Below are 20,289 nucleotides of genomic sequence, written 5' to 3' on the forward strand. Positions count from 1 at the left end.
TTCTGTAGCAGTAGCACAAGGAGAAAAAGCATGTTGTTATCCTGATAATTGTTAATTTGAACACTGTAAAATTTAATATTTCCAACAGGGTTAATATTATTGTCTAACATGCTGAGATGCCATCAGTTCTATGTCAGCATAGAACAAGTAAGCACTTCAGTAGACCATAGAAGAAATCAAATGCACAAATTAGTTTAGGCAACAAATTGTGTAACATACCTGTGACCTAGCTAAGGTGTCTTTCCCCCTTTTAATTCTGTTGCACTCATTTATTGCAGGCTTGTGTTTTTAACCTTTATGTGACCCCATTCAAATACCAGAATAGCTTTTTTCCTATAAACATCCATGATAGTGGCAAAATGTGGTTTGGTTCAAAGAAAAAGGAAACACACATTATTTATTTTTATCTATTGGAGTAGAATAATTTCCAAATTTTCAATAATATTCTTAAGTGTTTCTGATCATATACAGGTTGAAGAGTTTGTAAAAATTTTGCTTAAGAAAGATAAATGCTTTATGTCTGGACAAATAGCGATATTTTCTGGGAAGAAAGAAAGAAATACAGATTTTCTATCTAATATTCCTTTTGCATCATGGCTGTGGGGTTCATTGACACCTATAAAGTACTTCTTTTTATTAGATTTTTTAATGACTTTCACCATAACATAAATAATGTCAGTTCTGGTTACACCACAGGAACTCTGCTAGTGTATCAATGTCTCAGTCAGGCTGTCTCTTACTCTCTGTACTATACCATGCAGAACCTGCAGCTATAATTGGGGTAGTAAGTTCTCAGATCCTCAGCAGCACAGGGAGTCTCATCCTCAGCTGTCTGAAAGGAAGACCACAGCTGGAATCCTATAAGTCCCAACTAGAGCTAGACTCATTGAGTCAGTTGTTCCACATTGTGTCAACATATAGGTAAATCCAACTGATTCATTGGCTTTAACAGTAGGATTCAGGTTATCTTCCCCCTCCTTTCTCCTATTTTCCTATATTTCTCTCATTCTAGTCATACTGTGTATTTCGCCTTCACCTTTTTTCTCAATTCCTTCACCTGCACTGGTTTTTTTTGTAGTTAGAAAAGAGTTAGGAAGCATTCAGAGGACTGGAGATCTTGTGTTAGTATTGAATCCTTTTTCTCTTTAATCAGAGACATACATTATTTTGTATGGTTAGGCACAGTACAACTACGCTGTAGCCTTGCACCCCAGAAGCAGGAGAAATAAAAGCTTTTCAGATTGTAGCAGATATAGGATGACCATAGGAGTCAGCCCTCTGCTCATGCTACAGCCAGAAAAGCCAAAAATTTCCCTTGCTTCTGGAGGGCATGGTCACAATGTACATGGCCCTAAAAAAACCAAAAACCACATGGTACCAGGCAGATTGGAGAGAAGCAACTCCTTATAGTGTCCTCTACTGTTAAATGAGGGGAAACTGTGACTGCATCCTGGCAGGAGGTTACCAGTGCAGCCTGTTTATCACTATCCAGATAGAGTTGTAACTGCTATGTCAGTCCAAGCTGATAAAAGATACTGTATGCTGCTGGGGCCATTTGGGCCCTGATGACAGAGCTGGATATACAGTACGAACACTCCAGAATGTGAACCTGGGAAGTGCAACTACCAGCTGAAAACTACTTAACTGAATGGATGAATAATCTAAAAACAGAAACTGTTTTCTCCCTCAGTTTATTGTCCCTTATCCAGTCCATTATCATGTACAAGCACTAGTTCAGGGTAGCATTTGTCTCATCCGCATTTGACGAAAACTTGAGATAGACAGAATATGGTTGGATGTTTAACATGACTAATGTTAAATGTTAATGTTAAGCCATTCCCTATTGCATTTGTATGAGACTGCAACAAGTCAACTTTTAGATGCAATTGTATTTTTATAATTTGTTATACCACATCCCATCCACATGTAATCGCATGGAGCAATGGGCAAAAATTTTTATTATGGGAACTTTGTTTCTTACCCATTAAAAACAAAACAAGCCCTTGTAGCTAGATACACATTTCTAGAATAGAAGGAGAAGACCATTTCCAAATTTTAGAAATAAATAAGCAAAAACTACTCAACATAGGATTTTGGGATCCCTCCTAGTATTCAAAAAACAATATTTTGTGGATATCCAGCTAAAGCGTGCAAATGTAAGTAACACTGCAAACTCAGCAATTGTGAAATGTTCTGGTTTCCCAAAGGTAAAATAAATACTCTGATTTGAGCTTTTCAAAAAATACAACACTCACATTACAGAAGATGCATCTTGAGGGAAGACTTGCCAACAGAGCAACAAGTGAGATTTTAAAAAAGAAAACCATTTCCTCAGCCCACCATCCCAGTCCCAGATCACATATTTTATTTGACTGAAAAATGATGGAATTGTTGGATGAGCATTCTTCAGCCTTTTTTTGCCTTTTAAAAATTAATTGCAAACACTTAATTTGTCAGTTTCTGCATATCACTCTTGAGGATTAGAATCTTGTTCATATAAAACTTGGTATATGGTGAGCTTTATTCCATTCTAACTCTTTAACATGTACATTTAATTTTATTTCTTCCTGCTTGCAGATTGCTCTCGGAACAGTGACAAATGTCGAAGAAGCAGTAAAGTGGATAAGTTATACCTACCTTTATGTACGGATGAGAGCAAACCCATTAGTATATGGTATCAGTCACAAGGCTTATCAGGTAGAAAATGCATGAAAAAACTAACCTGCTTTCTGCTTCTGTAATCCTTTCCTGATGGGAGATTAAATATTTGCCATTGCTGCTTTTCCTGACATCAGCAAGTCTAAAGTGCTTTAAAATATGGAAAATATTCTTTTTAAAAAATTAATCTTTATTATATTAAAATCCACATAAAGTACAGGTTGCGCACATCTACATAACATTACATTTAAACAGACATACATAACACACAAACAAAACAAGGCAGGAACAAAAACAGAAATAGTGTTATTATTCACCTCTGCAGTTGTTAATTTAGGTAGAACATATAATTACCAAACTGAAGACAATAATCTTGCATTTTATGTCCCTGGATTATTCAATATTCTATGTTCCTTTTCTTTTTCCTAATAATAATAATAATAATAATAATAATAATAATAATAATAATAATAATAGGATTTATTTATATGCTGCCCAATCACTGGGAATCCGGCAGCTTACAACAGAGGGGATAATAGATGGTTCAATGTAGTCCAATAATCAATAAACTATATATTTGTATATTCAAGTAACGTCTTAAATTGTTATTTATTTATCAGCTCTATAATAATGAAAATTCTGCTAAATTACATTCTATATTTCTTTTTTTATGACCAACATGTCACTTTTTGATTTATCCTCCTAGAAATCAGATTCTATAGCACAAAATGTGGGAGAGTATTCCATAACACAAAGTGTGGGGGGAAAGCATCCTGATAAATGAAATTGTCAGTGAACTGGCAAAGCATGTGGAACACAGTTAAATTAGCTATCTTCACATAATTAAATGACATTAATGTGCGTGCAAATCAAATCTGTTTTTCTCCTTCAGTCTACATTGACATTTCAGTGCTAGATGTAAACTTTGCAAACTACATATGAGTGATACAGTAAAATATTTTGTTTCTCTACAGTAGAAAAGATTTGTGTACTGAAAGGGGAGGATGTTAGCCTCTTTATGAATTTATTAGTAAATGTGGACATTGACTTTACAAAATAGATATTAATAATATAATATAATGATATCTATACTATATTATACAGTATATGAATATTACAATATAATATTATTATACTATACTATAATAATATAATATCTATTATTTTAGTAATAGATATTATTGTGTTGCAGCAAAAATAACAAAGTAGCACCTAAAGACTGACAGATTTATTGACATACAGTGGTACCTCGGGATACGAAATACCCAGGTTACGAAATTTTCGGGATACGAAAAAATCCCATAGGGAATCATTGTTCCGGGTTACGAATGTTTTTTCGGGTTACGAAAAAACTTTTGGTGCTTTTTTCGGCTTTTTCGCACGGAATCGCGGCTTTTCCCCATTAGCGCCTATGGCAATTCGGCTTACGAAGGCTTTTCGGGTTACGAAAGCGGCCGCGGAACGAATTAATTTCGTAACCCGAGGCACCACTGTATTGTAGAATATAGGACATTTCATGAAATGGGATCAAAAATCATGAAATATCAGATAAGTAAGGGACAAGTGCCCTTATCTAACTGTATCCTGCCTTGGCCCCCAGCATTGGTGAGAAGATGGTTCATTGCAGGATTTGGTCAGTAACTGTATCATCATAGTAGGGACATAGTTAGGGCAGTGTACTCCTAGTGTACTCCTACTGATGTGTCACAGATTGAATTGAATGTGCACAAAAACACAGAGAGAGAGAATTATATAATGAAAATAAATTGGAATAAATTAGGACTCAACCATCCTCCAGATTGAATTTCACCTCTGCTGTGGATTCTTTCCATAATCTTATGAGGGCCATTTGCAGCTTGATTGCAGAAAGAACTAGAAGTGCTTTGAAACACAATAGCATTATATAACTTCTAAGGAGTGGTGTTTTCTAATTTTTCATCACAAGCAGTGGCATGAATTACTATATTATATATAGTAATTATATTTATACTATATTTATTTATTGCAAATGGTACCTCAGTTGGATGTTTTTTGGTTTTCTGGTCCTTTTTTGTTTTCTTGATCTGTTTTTCCTCTTTATTTGGAGGAATTACAGTACTTCTTTCTGGAAGAGAATTACAGTATCAGAGTTCTGGGTAGTGCTTGAGAAGAAGTTTGTCAGGTCTAACAGTTTGAACAAGATATAATTGCAAGGACCCCAGAGCCATGTCAGATCTTCTTGCACTCATAATGTACTACAGATAGATGCAAAGCTTATTTATGGAGTCAGATGCTATTGTCCACCCACTTTGTACAGCAGCCTTTTTCTTTAGGAGTGGGGGTGCCTGTAGAGATGTGCAGCTTTGCCTTTTTCTGATTCCAGGAAGAATTATATGGCAACTCATTTTCACAGTTATAGTTTGTGCCATAGAGGGAAATACAGATTTGGAGGCTTCCTTAAGGAAAGATGATAATTGTACTTCTTCTCCATGTGTTTAAGAACATAAGCAAGTATTCCTTAAAGGTACATATATGGCTAGTTATTCAGTATAAGATCAGAAAAGCAAATACTTCAATCTCTTCATAAGGTATCCAAAATGCACATTGTTTTGTTACAATGTTAGAAACACCTAAATCTCTTTTCATTTCTCACACTAAACATTTAAATTGATGCTGCAGACATGTTTCCCAGAGTCTCCAGTGTGAGAGTCTGTTGTCCCTGTTTAACTAATTTACATTTTGCTCTGTGCCCCATTTACCTTGGAACATAAGGAAGGTGGCACTAACTTATAAAATATTTTATATAAAACACATTCTATATCAGTATTTTATCTGGATGAACTGTGTCTTGTGAATTGAATAAAGATGTGTATGCCTGAAGGAGAGGAAAATAGGAGGATGGGGAAATGATTAATATAGGAAAATAGGTTGACAGACAAATTTCAACATGTGGAATAATTTTTGTGCAATGCCTCCCTATATTTTAGATGGATCCAAGTTTAGAGAAACACAGAGAACAGCTAGTGATTGAAGTTGGCCGAAAGCTAGATAAAGCCCGGATGATTCGCTTTGAAGAGAGAACAGGATTTTTTTCTTCAACAGATCTTGGGAGAATTGCCAGCCACTACTACATTAAATATAATACAATTGAGGTAACATACTACTTTTATCCATCATTTGTTATATTTTGAAATAAAACCAGGATGTTACATTTAATGCATTTTCATTAATAAGATAACTAGTAAAATAATAAATGCAATCCTTCACCAGATTAAATATTTTTACATCCAAGTGGTAAAAAAGTAATTCTAGCGCTGTATAATAGTTCTTAAATCAGTGCCAGTGGAATGAGGGCTTTTCTTCCCTTTATGTCATGTGCAGCCCTCCATGATAACAAAAACCTCATCTAATGAATTTCCTGGCCTTCTAGGGCAGATTTTTTATAACATTTGAGGTGCTGCAGCAAGTGTAAGATGGATCACTGATTCTAGTGGAAATACTGGGATCCAAAAAAGTTCACCATTGGATTCTGACCTGAGAAACGTTGTCATCTTGTTATACTGAATATTAGAAAAATGTATACTCTTAAAGCAAATAATAGATATTTATGCACATACATGTGCAGAAGTAATACAGGCAGCCCTCTTTTTCCATAGACTTGTTGTCCATGGATTCAAACATCCACGACTTGAAAATATTTTCTAAAAATATAAATTCTGAGAAGCAAGCCTTGATTTTGCCATTTTATATAAGGGATACCATTTTACTCTGCCAATGTATTCAATAGGAATTGAGCATCCATGGATTTTGGTATCCATAGTGGGTCCAGGAACCAAACAGCAGTGGATACCAAGAGCCCACTGTAATACATTGATATTTGTTTCCCTGAGTAGCCAGTGTGGCATAGTGGTTTGTGTGATGGACTATGACACTGGAGATCAGAATTCAATTCCCTGCTCAGCCAAGAAACTCACTGGAATTACACTGTCTCAGCCTCAGGGAAGGCATGGCAAACCACTTCTGAACAAATCTTGCCAAGAAAATCCCCAAACCCCAATGTATAGATTATTTAAAATCCAGTCAGTGATGTCTTCATAATTAAATATTTTTGCATTCTAATTAAATTTCCAATTTTTAAATGCTATCTTATTAGCTATTAGTGTGTCAGGAAGTATCCTTTGCATATTGGACTCAAGTAACAAATCTCAAGCTGATACCTTAAAGGAGAATATGCAAAGATTGTGCATCACTTTTCAAAGGAAACAGAAAGTGTCCTGGCAACTATTGATGGGACTACAAATACCCAGACTTTTCCTTAGTTAGATGATGGTAAATGTTCTAAACAGCAAACCAAGTCTCTCTTTTCTGCAGACTTTCAATGAACTTTTTGATGCTCATAAGACAGAAGGTGACATTCTTGCTATAGTGTCCAAAGCAGAGGAATTTGATCAGATCAAGGTAAGAAGCATTACAGTTTCTTTAAAAACCATGATATTTTCTTCAAAAATTCTATTTGTGAGACATTTTTGAACAGATGTTGTAAAGCACAACCTAATATATTGTTTAAACTATTCTGCTGTACTTTCAGTGAAGTATAATAGAGCCTGCAGTTTCATAATTAAATCAATATATTAAGCACTTAGATCCTGTCTTTGGATAAGGCAACTTCTACATGAGCTAGTACATCAGAACCAGCTATACACATGTATACCTGGGGCTGCCCCTGACTTTTGTATTCCTCGGACTGCCCCTGACTTTGGAGTGTCTGCCAAAGTAGATGTTTTGTGAACTTTGTTGGACTGAATTGCTGATACACAGATATAATGGCTGTTGTGTCATTAGACTATAGTACTTACTTTATTTCTTTTAATCCAAAATGTTTTTTCTAACCAGAATATATTTTCTAGCTGTATGGTAACTATGTTTTTGATTAATTGAACTTTCTTTGAACTGAATGGTCTTAATGATGGACATAAACCAGGAATTGTAAGCAAATGTTCTGTTTTGCAAGCAGTTCAAAAATGTGAATATGTGTGTGCGCACATTTAGGATTAGTTATATTGAGTAGCTTGGGCAGTTAAACTGGCATTTTTATTTCATTAGCCAACCCATTCTCTACATGACCATTTGATTTGTCAAATGTCAAGTTGGCCCTCAAACTCAATTGTTAAACCAATAGCCAAAACCTACCCTATTTGTTGAAATGGAAAGCAATAGTATTTTGCTAAATATGATACCTGTTTCTCACTTCTGTGGCTTCAGCTAGTTCTACTTTTTCTTCATCGGTCAAGGATTATAATTTTCTGTTGCAGAAAAAGTAATTTCTGCAACAGTCGCCTGCCCCCAATCTGAATCAGTATAGCTAGTAGACAGGAACATTCTCCCTTCCCAAGAGGCAAAAGTGACATTTCTGAGAGGATTTTGATGCTGTCCCACAGTAAAGATATCAAACAGTGGTGGCTCTCTTCCTGCCTGAGCAATGTGGAAGTATAGAATGAACTTTAATGCGAACAAACTGTTCATTTGTTAACCAGAGTTGGGTGTCTTGAAGTAAGATAATTGGTTAGTGATTGAAGAATCCTGCAAATAGTTCAAGTGATAGTTCTGACTTTTCAGCTCTTCTTTGTGCTGAATGAGCTGGTCAGGCCTTAATGGAAGCTGCTTCTAGGTGGTTCCCTGCAGGTGCCAAACATTTACCCTCTTTAAATAAGTTTTAAACTAATAGGCTTTCAGCAAATCAAAGAATATGTAGATTTATGCTCTGTTTTGCCAGTAAGGGTGAGAATTTGAAATACTATGCATTATTCAAACTGCAGATATGAATATTTCTTTACTTGTATTAAGACTTAATCTTATTAACAGTGAAAACCTTAATACCATGAATCATAGTACTTCAGAGTTTTGAGCTAAGAACATAATATGCTACATGCAAACTATATGATTTTAATGAACGCATTTAATGTTAATTCAAGTTTGACATAATCCAGAAGGACGGAGGTCAAATAAAAAGGGAAATTTTCATCAGGTGGAGGATTGTGTGGTCAGAAGATTTAATTTTTGAGGCATATTACGTTTTTATGTGTCAATGGCAACCTTAATAAAAGGTGATGCATAATGAAATGCAATTGTGTCATTATTAAGATATTTTCAATTAGGTCCTATTAAGTACAGTGCTGGGAGACTTGTTTTTCAGGAACTGTAGAATGTTTAAAAACACAATTATTGGGAGGTAATTGACATTTAATTTTCATGTGGAAGATCTGACAAGTTACACCAGCCTTTTCAAAGTCTACTAATTTATATTTCAGGTGAGAGAAGAAGAAATAGAAGAGCTGGAAACCTTGCTGAGTGATTTCTGTGAACTTCCCACTCCGGGTGGTGTGGAGAACAGTTATGGGAAAATAAATATTCTTCTACAAACCTATGTTAGCCGAGGAGAGATGGACAGTTTTTCTCTCATTTCGGATTCCGCTTATGTTGCACAGGTAAAAATTACATATTGATCTGTTAATTTCGCTGTCAGTGACTTAAATTTGACACCTAGAAAACCAGGAATTTTGCACCTTTTTATCCATGTATGATTGTCATATAATTTTGATTTGGAAACCTGGGGCACATTCACACTACACAGTTATAGTGCTATTATTCTCTTTTAACTGCCATCGTCCCATCCTGTGGAATCCTAGGGCTTGTGGTTTGGTGAAGTGCAAGAGTTCTTTGGCTGAAAATTCCAGATTCCCCCTCTTCACTGTTAATTCCTGGATTCCATGGCATGTTAGCATGGTAGTTAAAAATGGGTGTATAATACCATATAATTGTGTAGTGTGAATGAGCCCCTGGATATGTGTGGGTGTGTTAACTATAATAAAATTATAGTTATCCACTGTCTTGCACATGAGAGATCAGTTTAATATTGACTTTCTATGATCAACAACCCAACTACTTTGAAATTACAAAAAACTATATGACATCTCTTGGCTTTGGAGACCTGCTGGGTATGAACATTGTCACACATACTGTGCAGTCCTAAGAAATACCTAGAATGTCCTTCTGTGGCTTCTCACTTAAAGAGAGAACTTGGACATCTTTGTGATCAGGCCTATTGTCGCAACTATTGCACTACTACTACTACTACTACATTTTCCTCCTCCTCATCTGTCTTCTAAAGATTAATCTGTTTCTTTTCATTTCACATAATTTGGAGTCACATTTCAATTCAGAACATTCTAGCTGTAGTTCAGATTCTTGTCCCAGCTACTGTGGACCCATTGGGTCAGTTATTAACTGGTAAATCAACATTCACATAAAACCATTGATTCAGTGGGATCAATCTACAGGGCATAGCAAATTAATTTAGCATCCAAGGAGATGTATTACTACTTTAAACAAATAAAATCAGACAAAATGAACAATAGCATAGACAGCATGATAAAGTAGCAGTAAACTCATACAAAAAAACTTTCCCACTCCTTTGAATTAAAAGGCAAAGTTGATTTCAGCTGTTACTGTCTTAGTGTTTCTCAAAGATACCAGCTGAATCTCTCCACCAGAGCATAGAAAAGTGGCTTTTTTGGACTGGAGCTCTCAGATTCTCGTAACCTTTATGGCCACTGTGATTCTAAGAGTTGTCATCTGAAAAAGTAAGTCTTCCAAGATTGAGTGCTAACCCTTATTATAACATTTCTGTATCAAACAAGCTTGTCCTATAGTAGATAAGGAATGGACATGATACAGTTTATCACCTACTTTTGTTCTGCAGAATGCAGCACGTATTGTTCGAGCCCTTTTTGAAGTAGCCCTTCGTAAACGCTGGCCTGCAATGACATACCGGTTACTGAACCTCAGCAAAGTTATTGACAAGCGACTGTGGGGCTGGGTCAGCCCTTTGAGACAATTTTCTGTCCTGCCACCACATGTTCTTGTCAAACTGGAACAAAAGAATCTCACAGTGGATAAACTGAAGGACATGGGGAAAGATGAAATAGGTAAGATATATAAGGAAGATGGTTACATCTGAGATATTTTGAGCGGAGTTTTGTTGGCTTTATTTTTTCTTATTTTTGTTGTATTTCAATTTTGCCCTATCACAGAGCTTTAGGGAAGTTCACTTTACAAAACTGTAAATACATTTCTGTCACAAAAATTCATTATCCACAGTTATATTAACTGACACATAACACAGTACTTTGTTATAACATGGATATAGAAATCTTCCTGCTACAGCATACAACCCTCAGTGGTGCATTTTGTTCAGTATTATCTGTATTGATTGGTACTAGATCTCCAGGGTTTAAGACAAGAGTCTTCCCCAGATGTACCTTGGAAGTATGGGACCATTTGCAAAGTATGTACACTGAGGTACAATATTTTTCATAGATGAAAATGCAATAAATTGTAAACCTGCAATTTTGGTTGTTACTTTTATTAATAAATCTGTATTCATTCAGAGTATTCACATTAGCCCTAATCTGCACAAGAATCTATCCAGCTACTTGCCTTCCTCAAGAGCCAGTAACTGTATGGTAAAACACAGATATAAGAACTGAATCCCAAATTCTATCCTGGTACCCCCAGTTAAGATAATCAGTAACAAGATATTCCAATTGAACTGCCACAGTGCACATAGAAACAATTCTAGTGCTAGCTAATATATGTCAACATATATGGAAAACAAAATGGTGGCCAACAGACTAGAAACTATCAATGTGTACCCCAATCCACAATAAAAGGAGACACAAAAGACTGCAGTAACAATAGCACCATAGAATTAGTTTCCCACACAAGCAAAATTATGCTCAAAATTCTGCAGCATATTCTACAATCATACATGGAGAGAGAAATTCCAGAAGTGCAAGCGAGGGTCAGAAAAGGAAGAGGCTCTAGGAACCACATTGTAAACATATGATGGCTAATAGAGAGCACAAAGGAATTCCAAAAGAAAATCAGCACATGCTTTATAGACTATAGCAAAACATTTCCAAAAAGCTATGGAACACTCTCAAAAGTCATGGGAGTGACATTACATCTGATGGTACTGATGAGAAATCTGTACTTAGGACAAGAAGCCACTATTAGAATATAATTCGGAGAAATAGAATGGTTCCCAGTTGTCAAAGGGGTCAGGCTACAACCCTGTTTGTTCAATTTGTAAGTAGAAAATATCATAAGAAAAGCAGATTTCGACTCAGAAGAAGGAGTGGAAATTGGAGAAAGGAATATCAATAGTCTTAGATATGTGGATGACACCATATTATTAGAGGAAAACATCACAGACTTGGAACAGTTATTAAGGAAGGTCAAAGAAAAAAGTGCAAAGGAAGTCTTAATGCTGAACATTAAAAAAACGAAAATAATGACCATTTGTGATCTACACAAATTTAAACTAGACAGTGAGGAAATCAGAATAGTAAAAGAGTTTCCTTACCTTGAATCAAAATACTTTGTCATACTCTGGCCACATCATGAGAAGACAGAACTCATTAGAAAAGACAATGATGCTGGGAAGGTAGAGGGTAGTAGAAAGAGAGGAAAACCTCACACCAGATGGCTAGACTCAGTCAGAGAGGTCATGGGCCTGAATTTGCAGAACCTAAACCGAGCAGTGGAAGATAAAAGGGTCTTAGAGGTGTCTCATCCACATGTTCACCATGAGCTGGGGTTGACTTGAGGGCAGTTAACAACAACAAAGCCCCCAGTTAAATGGGTGGAGTAATTTGTCTGAGAACTTAGAGAGAGTAGACAATACATCTGTAGAGAACAAAGTGGTATCAAATAGTATGCCTGTTTCTGTGTCAATGTCACTTGTGCATTCCTGTATCTTTCAGTATCTTCCAAAATATCCAATTTTAATGAATTTGTGGATTTTTGAGCTATTTTCTCTATAAGAGTCTGTACATTCTAGTATGCAACAAAATATTTATATTTCCAAAGGAGTAGTCAGAGCCAGCATGGTATAGTGGTTTGAATATTGGACTGTCTAGGAGACAAGGATTTGAATCTCCACTTAGACATAGAAACACATTGGGAGATCTTGGGCATGTCATCTTTGGGAACAAAGACATTTGAAAAATCTATCAGTACGAGTTAAGGAAAATTATTATAAGCTGATTTGGAAATGGTACTTGACACCAGTGAGATTATATAATATAGATAAGAATAATTCAAGATACTGTTGGAGAGGATGTAATGAATTAAGATAATATATACATATGTGATGGCAATGTAAATATGTAAAAAAAAATTGGGTAACAGTAATATTAGAAATAGAAAATATTATGGATATAAAAATAGATAGAAAACCAAATATAGTATTGTTATCACTATATAATGATGTAGAATGGAAAAAAGAAGAAAGAAATCTTATAACAAACGTGCTTACAGCAGTGAGATAAATTATAGCAAGAAGTTGGAAAACGAAAATAAATGTGGAACTGGAGGATTGGTATAAAGAAGTCTGGCAAATAGCGATTAATGATAAATTAACATGCAAATTGAAAGTGAAAAAAGGATTATGGAAAAGAAATGATTTTGATGAAATATGGAAAAAATTATTGAAAAAAAGTATTAAGAAAAGAAGATGGAAAATTACCTTCATGAGATGAATTAAAATTTTGGTTGGAGTATATGGATGGGAATGGCTCTGGGAAAGGGGTGCACTTGGGTGATATTTAGTATAAAATAAGTAAAGTGTTAAAGCATATATTTGTATGAAGAAAGTGTAACAATTTGTATTGTAAAATTTAAAAATACTAAATAAAAAAATAAAAGAATTGCCATAGTCAGAAATGACTTGATGGCACACAACAACAAGAAGCCAACAGAAACAGCAGTTGAAACAATGGTTCCACAGAAACAACTAACAGTCTAGTCTAGTGACATGTCAAAGACTAATGCTTACTATAGCTTTGCAAAATGACAAAAAGTTTCCTTGAATAAATAAATTTCATATACAGTGAAGATACATTATTGATTCTAAGGCCTGTTACAGACTGCCAAAATAAAGCTTCTTCGGGTCTCTTTGGAGGTATGCTGTTTAAATGATGCATGCATCCTAAGAATCCGGAAGCTGCACCAAAGCTGCACTCCAGTGCTTAGGAATGGAGTGTGGCTTTGGCGCGACCTCTGGACTCTTAGGACCCATGCATCATTTAAATAGCATACCTCCAGAGAGACCCGAAGCAGCTTTATTTTGGCAGTCTGTAACAGGCACAAGTCTCAGATCAAAAGGTAATGGGGAAGGGGCTTACTAGGTTACATGTTATGTGATTAACACTCTTCCCTTTTGGTAAAGGTTTACTTCTTTCAAATTTCCTATTTACTTTACAGGGCATATGCTCCATCATGTGAATATTGGATTAAAGGTCAAACAGTGTGTCCATCAAATACCCTCCATTATAATGGAAGCAACTATTCAGCCAATTACACGTACTGTGCTGAGAGTTAGGCTTAGCATCACTTCTGATTTCAAGTGGAATGATCAGGTAAAACTGTATAAAAAGTAAAGTTTGGAGAGTGTGCTGCATGACTCCTCTATTCTAACTAGAAACCAGCAATAACTAGTAAAATATTTCCTAATTGTTCATACTGTTGCAAGTCTTCAAACAAGTTTGGAGTCCAAATAAGGCCCTGTGCAGACCGGCATTAAAGGATGGCTTGGAGGCAGCGTCGGGGCATAGTGTCCACATGGCGAATGTCCCGACTCCACCCCCAGGACAGTGTGACACTGCATGCCACTCCACATGGTGTGTGGTGTTACAGCGCTTCTCTGGCACTTCATCCACACGATGCAGCACCAAAGGAGCACCATAAAGTTGCGACACCACGGCCTTTACAGGGCGCAAAAAGGAATCAATTTTTGCAGTTACTTTTTGCACTCTACAAAGGCCATATGCGGTTGCCGCGGCCCAGATCCGTCGAAAATGGAGGCAACTGCAGGCCACACCTTAGGGGTGATCTGTACAGCCCCTGAAACAATAATATATGAATCATAATTGTATTGTACATGAGTGGACTTCACTCAGATCATGAGTTCTGTCTGGAGATGAATTCATTTTCATATTGGATGTGAATTGATGTCAAGATTCAGTATTTGATATCCAGCACCAGCAGAATAGAGATTTAATTCACTTCCTCTCTGGTATTCTTTGGAAACTTCCTCTGGACAATTTCCAGAATCCAGATCAGATTTTTAGACTTCATGAGGGGTACTGCAGGAGAGATAGATGTTGTTAATTCTGGCAGAACCAATAGACTCCAGCACACATACATCACCAATTCTAGTCAGCATTGACATCCATAAGTCTTATCCATGCAGTTGGAACAGGCTGAAATTAAGGTTGCACAAATACGCTCTGTAACAGTGTTTCCACTTGCACAGGCACCAAATACATAAAGATTGAAAAGCTTTTCTAATGTGGAAATGGAACAGAATGTGTGGTGTCACTTAAATGCTGGGGATAGGGCTTGCCTGTGAACCCCACCATTCCCCATTTTTAGCCTTATATCTACTCCACTGTATAAACAGGACTACGGTGTTATCAAGTACTCACACAAATTTTAACCAATAGATTTAAATAGCTTCCATAATGCCATTAAGCATAGCTTTTGTAAGAAGCCTACAAAAGAGAACCCACTAGTCCCCTCTAATCTTGAATGAGAATAGATAATAGAAGGAGACCTTCCTTTAAAGACTGTATAAATTTAAACATATCATGCTGGTGTTACAAAATATTTTTACCAACATTTTAAAATAATATTTCTTTGGTCAAAATAGCCCATCCAAACATACAGTTTACTATAACATACAGGATGAAAGGCTTGAGAAACCTAATTAATATTTTTAGATTAGTATCCATTTTCTTCATCTTCTAGGTTCATGGAACAGGTGGAGAGCCCTGGTGGATTTGGGTGGAAGACCCTACCAATGATCATATTTACCATTCAGAATATTTTATTATTCAAAAAAAGCAGGTAAATCTCCATTATATAATAGTGTAAAGCACATATCTTGTATAAATTGATCAGATACAGTTTCATAAGCATCAATTTAAGGTAAATATTGTAACACAGTTATATTAGATGTATTCAGTATCTACTTGCCTGAATTTCATTTGCAGATTCACGTGCTGAAATTGGCTTTCTATGTAGTCATTCAGGGACCTCACTGTAAAAATAAGATCAAATAAAGGATTTGCTTTACCTGTGTCTCTGAAGGGACAATTACTCACAGATGAAAAATCAAATATGTGGTGATTCCTTCTATTATCCTTGTCAATACAGATTATTACTAGCTACAATTCCATCAAAAGAAATCATTTAATAAGCAAGAATCCAATCCTGTCCCTGAAACACAACTGGATTTCTCCAGTTTTACTGTATGTTTTGTAAATATAAACACACCTTACTGTAGTTTGCTTACATTTTTTCGCCTTTTGTAATGCATCAGTGAATTGAGTATCAATTTTTAGCAATCTGGAGAACAATAATAGTTACAGATGTTTTGTTTACCATAGGTCATCACAAAAGAAACTCAACTCTTGGTATTCACAATCCCAATTTTTGAACCACTGCCATCTCAGTACTATATCCGGGCCGTGTCTGACAGATGGTTAGGAGCAGAGGCTGTGTGTATTATCAATTTTCAGCATCTAATTCTACCAGAGAGACATCCACCTCATACAGGTAACCGTGACGAACACTTCTCTGGAACCCTCAATAATCTGTCCCTCTCTGGACTCAGCAAGACCCTTTCTGCCTTTTCTGTCACTAATGGAATTTTCATCTCCTCCCAGCCAGCATTCTATTGGCTGATGCCAGCTGGCTTTTAAATCTGCTTATTCGTCACAGTAACAGTCTAATGTTAGCACCCCTGTACAATTACATCACAGCTACTTGTGTACAGATTCTTTAAAAATTATGTCTGTCTCCAATTAGTGTGTATAATGCTGCATTTTTTCTACTTCTTTATAGTTTTAACAACAGCAGCAGCAATAATAATAAACTAGTCACAACAATGATTGGCTGATCATTTTTAATGAATTTTTGGAATGCTCTTTTGACCATAGCAAATTTTCTCATCCTTTACTAGTCTTTCTTTTAAAATATTGGACATTAACAGCAGCAGAATTTTCAGGAACTAAGAGGGAGTAGCATTTAAAAGAAGGGGAGATTAATGTTTATTTGTTTTGTCTATGAATCCTAAAAGTACATGGGCATTACCTTCACCCTATCAGTCTGCACATTACTGAGTCATGAATACAAAAACAGTTGGCACATGAGTTTGTTTGCTTCTTCTGGGTTCACCAAAGAACTATACATCAGTGGAACTATTATCATAAAGACCTCCATTGTTGCTGTCCCTGCCTCATTTAAAATTCAGCATACTGACTGGACTCAGTAATGTACACGTCTGGAGCTGTGAGCTCCTTTTTTCTTTTTTCTAAATATAAATTCATACACGCATGTGATGCGTTTAGCCATTGTTGTGCTGTGCCTAAGCTGTCTGGAGAAACATGTGTACCCTATTTATCTAATTGACTGATCAATGAGTACTATTCTGAAGAAACAAAAAGATATTTACACATCGGCAGATAGGGGACCGCCAGGATTTATGGTAATTGACTGCCATTCCCATCTGGTTCCTCTGAAACAGTGCAGTGTACAGAGGTCCTGCTAGACAAAGATCAAGAAAAGGCTTTTTTCGCCTTCTGACAGATCCCAAGAAATCACTGCATTAGTGGGAGATGATGAAAGACTTCTGAAGTATCTATGAAAAGTATGTTAAGAATATTAAGCCTTGAAGCCTTAGCAAATTTTATGGCTTTCCAACCATACCTTACAATAGAACATCCTAAGAGGGGCATTGGGATCTCGAGCCAAACAAAACTTCAAAGAAAGCATCTGTTTAACAGAATCATTGCATGTCCCTGCTAATTTGATAAAAGTCCAATCCACTCTGGCTATATTTGGATCCCAGCTTCCTCACTTCATCCTTCCTAATAGTTTGGCAGGCAAAATCTTCAAATTGTTGTATGTAGTCATTATGCTGATGAATATTTGTTTTTCTGATTATTTTAAAATTTACTGCAGGAAAACAGGCACATGCCTTTCTGGTTTTTCCAATGCAGTTTCCTGTGGTGGCATGGTGGTTTGTTTGTTTTTTAATTTATCTTAATGTAACATAGGTTTAAAAAATCTTTATATAGCTTGGCCTCTAGTTGTTTGTAGAGTGAGCTCATGCTTGTCAGATGTTTTTTCGCATTGAGCCTTAAGATGGTCAATGTGGGTTCATACATAGCCTTTCAAAGCAAAAGTAAAACAGACACCTCCCTTATCTCAATCGTACCTTCCTAGGAGGCATGTTTGGGGAGAACATGAAAGAGGGTTTTCTCACTAACTACTTGATGTTGTTAAACTCTTCTCCAAGGGAAGCTAGGATAGCATCTTCCTGTTGTCTTTCTACTGGCAGACAAAGACCTTTTAATCAGAGTTCGTACAGGTGTAAGTGTCCTTTAAATAGCTGGTTGGGACTTTGAAGATAAATACTAGTACTTTAAGTTAGGCCTGGAAATGTCCTAGCAATCAAAGCAATTGATGCAGGGTTGATGTTACATATTGTAACTACTTAGCCTCAGCAGACAACTAAATGGCTACATCGTGCACCAGCTGAAGCGTCAAAAACCATCTTTAAAGGCAGAGTAGAATGCATTGTAATGTTTTAGCCTGAATGTTACTGAGATACTAATGACACCATCCTTCAGAAGGGGGTACCCACATACTATAACCAATTACATGTCTCTGTCCAGTTAGAGGACTTCTCCTACCCACAGTATCTCTGTTTTACAATACATTTGCCCTTATTCCATTCCAAGATACTCATACAGGATTCCCTATGATCCTTCAAGCCTATATAAATCAGGCACGTGTTTTTTATTATAAAGGGAGGGGGGAAGTCTCCCTCTGACACCAGACCTTCTCTTCCATCCTCCCTTTTTGTGTTGGTGGTAAAAAATAACTGGAAGCATGTGAATGGATGGGCTGCATCTGGACCTTGGGCCACACACAGCCCCCTATGCATATTTACAGCCCCTCAAGCATCCCCTGCCTTACTATATCCACTGCTGCCATAAAGCAGTGTTTAACTTTTATGACAACTGTATTCCTTTCAAAACATGGCACACTTTCCATCTGTGTCTTGTGTACAACCAGAATGTACGCCTGAAAGCGCACCCCACTCCCAAACTAGTTGGCTTATAAAAAGAGTTCATCCATTGTGTTAAAGGAGATGAGTTCCTGAACTGTGAGTCTTAAATTATGGGACTGTGAGGGGAGGGTTGAGGGCTGCAGTGGAGGTTCAACCACTGGTGTGTTCTGGGTGATAATGTGGCCCTTTGGGTTTTTTTCACCTTGATACAAAACTTACCTTGACAAAAATAATTTACCATGGGGAACAGTCTTCTGATAATAATTCATGTAAACATAGAAAATTATCCTTTAGACAAGCCCATATGGAAGACTTAGCACTGTCCTGTGTCTAACATTGTCATTAGTTCCATTATAATTGTCCTTAGTTGACTGTAAGCCTAATTTGTGCATTAGCTTTAAATGAATATGAGCCTTCCCTTTCTCCCCCCCCCCCCCCGGAGGTGGTAAGGAAGTGTTCATTTCTGTTTTTGTTTTACCTAATCACAGTTCAACCTTATCTATGGACACAGATTAACTATGGCTAATCTTAACTAGGATTTGCTAAAACAAGCCAGTTTCAATTTCCCAGCAGAGAGGGTCCTGTCCTCCTGTAATCTGGGTTTAGCTCCTCCTATTTGCTCCTGTAGGCAGGGACAATAAACAAAAGACCGGCCCCTATATAGGGAGGAGCTAGCCCCCCTGAGCCCCAGTCTTGTTCCTGCCTATGCTCCTAGCAGGATGTTCTCTTCGAGCCAGCGAAGTTTTTCCTTTCTACGAAAGCGGTTTGAGAGTTTTCTTGGCCTTCCCTTCTTCTCCTCTCTCCTGCCTTTCCCCCCTTCTTTGGTGGTGGCTATGGCAGAGGACCCTGAGAGCATGGGTGAAGGACCATCCTTAACCCAGGCTTCCCTAGCTCAGGGTCTGCCAGCTCAACAGAGGGAGCTGGCTTCAGAGGGAGACCCATTGGGATGTATTTGCTGTTGCTCTGCAGCTTCTTTACTACAGCCTTGGAAGCATGAAGAAGACTTAAAATGGCAAGGGCTCCCAGGATTGGAGAAAGGTCTTGGCTTTGCCAATGACTCTCCCTCTCCTCCAAAGCTGCCCCCTTTCATGGTGGGAGCACTGGAGATTTCTGCAAACAGCATTGCAGCACATGGGAGCCGTGGGAAGAGATGGTGAGGGGTATCCCCTCCATGTCTCTGTTTCTCCACATCACCTCTGCCCAGCCTGCTTAAGGCCAGGGATCAGTGAGGAAACTGGCCAGAAGTCATGGAAACTTCCCTCCTCAGCATCTCTGCCCAGCCAGAGTTCAGAGGACAGGCCAGCCAAAGGCCATGGCAAAGGATTTCTCTGCATCACCTCTGCCCAGCCTGTTTAAGGCCAGGGATCAGTGAGGAAACTGGCCAGAAGTCATGGAAACTTCCCTCCTCAGCATCTCTGCCCAGCCAGAGTTCAGAGGACAGGCCAGCCAAA

General features: G+C 37.2%; 1 protein-coding gene across 1 annotated transcript in view; it reads left to right on the top strand.

Moving 5' to 3' along the window:
• The window catches only part of ASCC3 (activating signal cointegrator 1 complex subunit 3), a 349,893-nt gene that overhangs the window by 197,249 nt on the left and 132,355 nt on the right, over nucleotides 1–20,289 (top strand). The window contains exons 17-24 of the mRNA XM_042478523.1: nucleotides 2,578–2,697; nucleotides 5,625–5,789; nucleotides 7,009–7,095; nucleotides 8,946–9,122; nucleotides 10,397–10,622; nucleotides 13,963–14,117; nucleotides 15,508–15,606; nucleotides 16,149–16,317. Coding sequence (XP_042334457.1) covers nucleotides 2,578–2,697; nucleotides 5,625–5,789; nucleotides 7,009–7,095; nucleotides 8,946–9,122; nucleotides 10,397–10,622; nucleotides 13,963–14,117; nucleotides 15,508–15,606; nucleotides 16,149–16,317 — 1,198 coding nt within the window. The remainder of the gene's footprint in view (nucleotides 1–2,577; nucleotides 2,698–5,624; nucleotides 5,790–7,008; nucleotides 7,096–8,945; nucleotides 9,123–10,396; nucleotides 10,623–13,962; nucleotides 14,118–15,507; nucleotides 15,607–16,148; nucleotides 16,318–20,289) is intronic.

The sequence above is a fragment of the Sceloporus undulatus genome, chromosome 1 (genome assembly GCF_019175285.1).
Source record: "Sceloporus undulatus isolate JIND9_A2432 ecotype Alabama chromosome 1, SceUnd_v1.1, whole genome shotgun sequence".
Classification (NCBI taxonomy): domain Eukaryota; kingdom Metazoa; phylum Chordata; class Lepidosauria; order Squamata; family Phrynosomatidae; genus Sceloporus; species Sceloporus undulatus.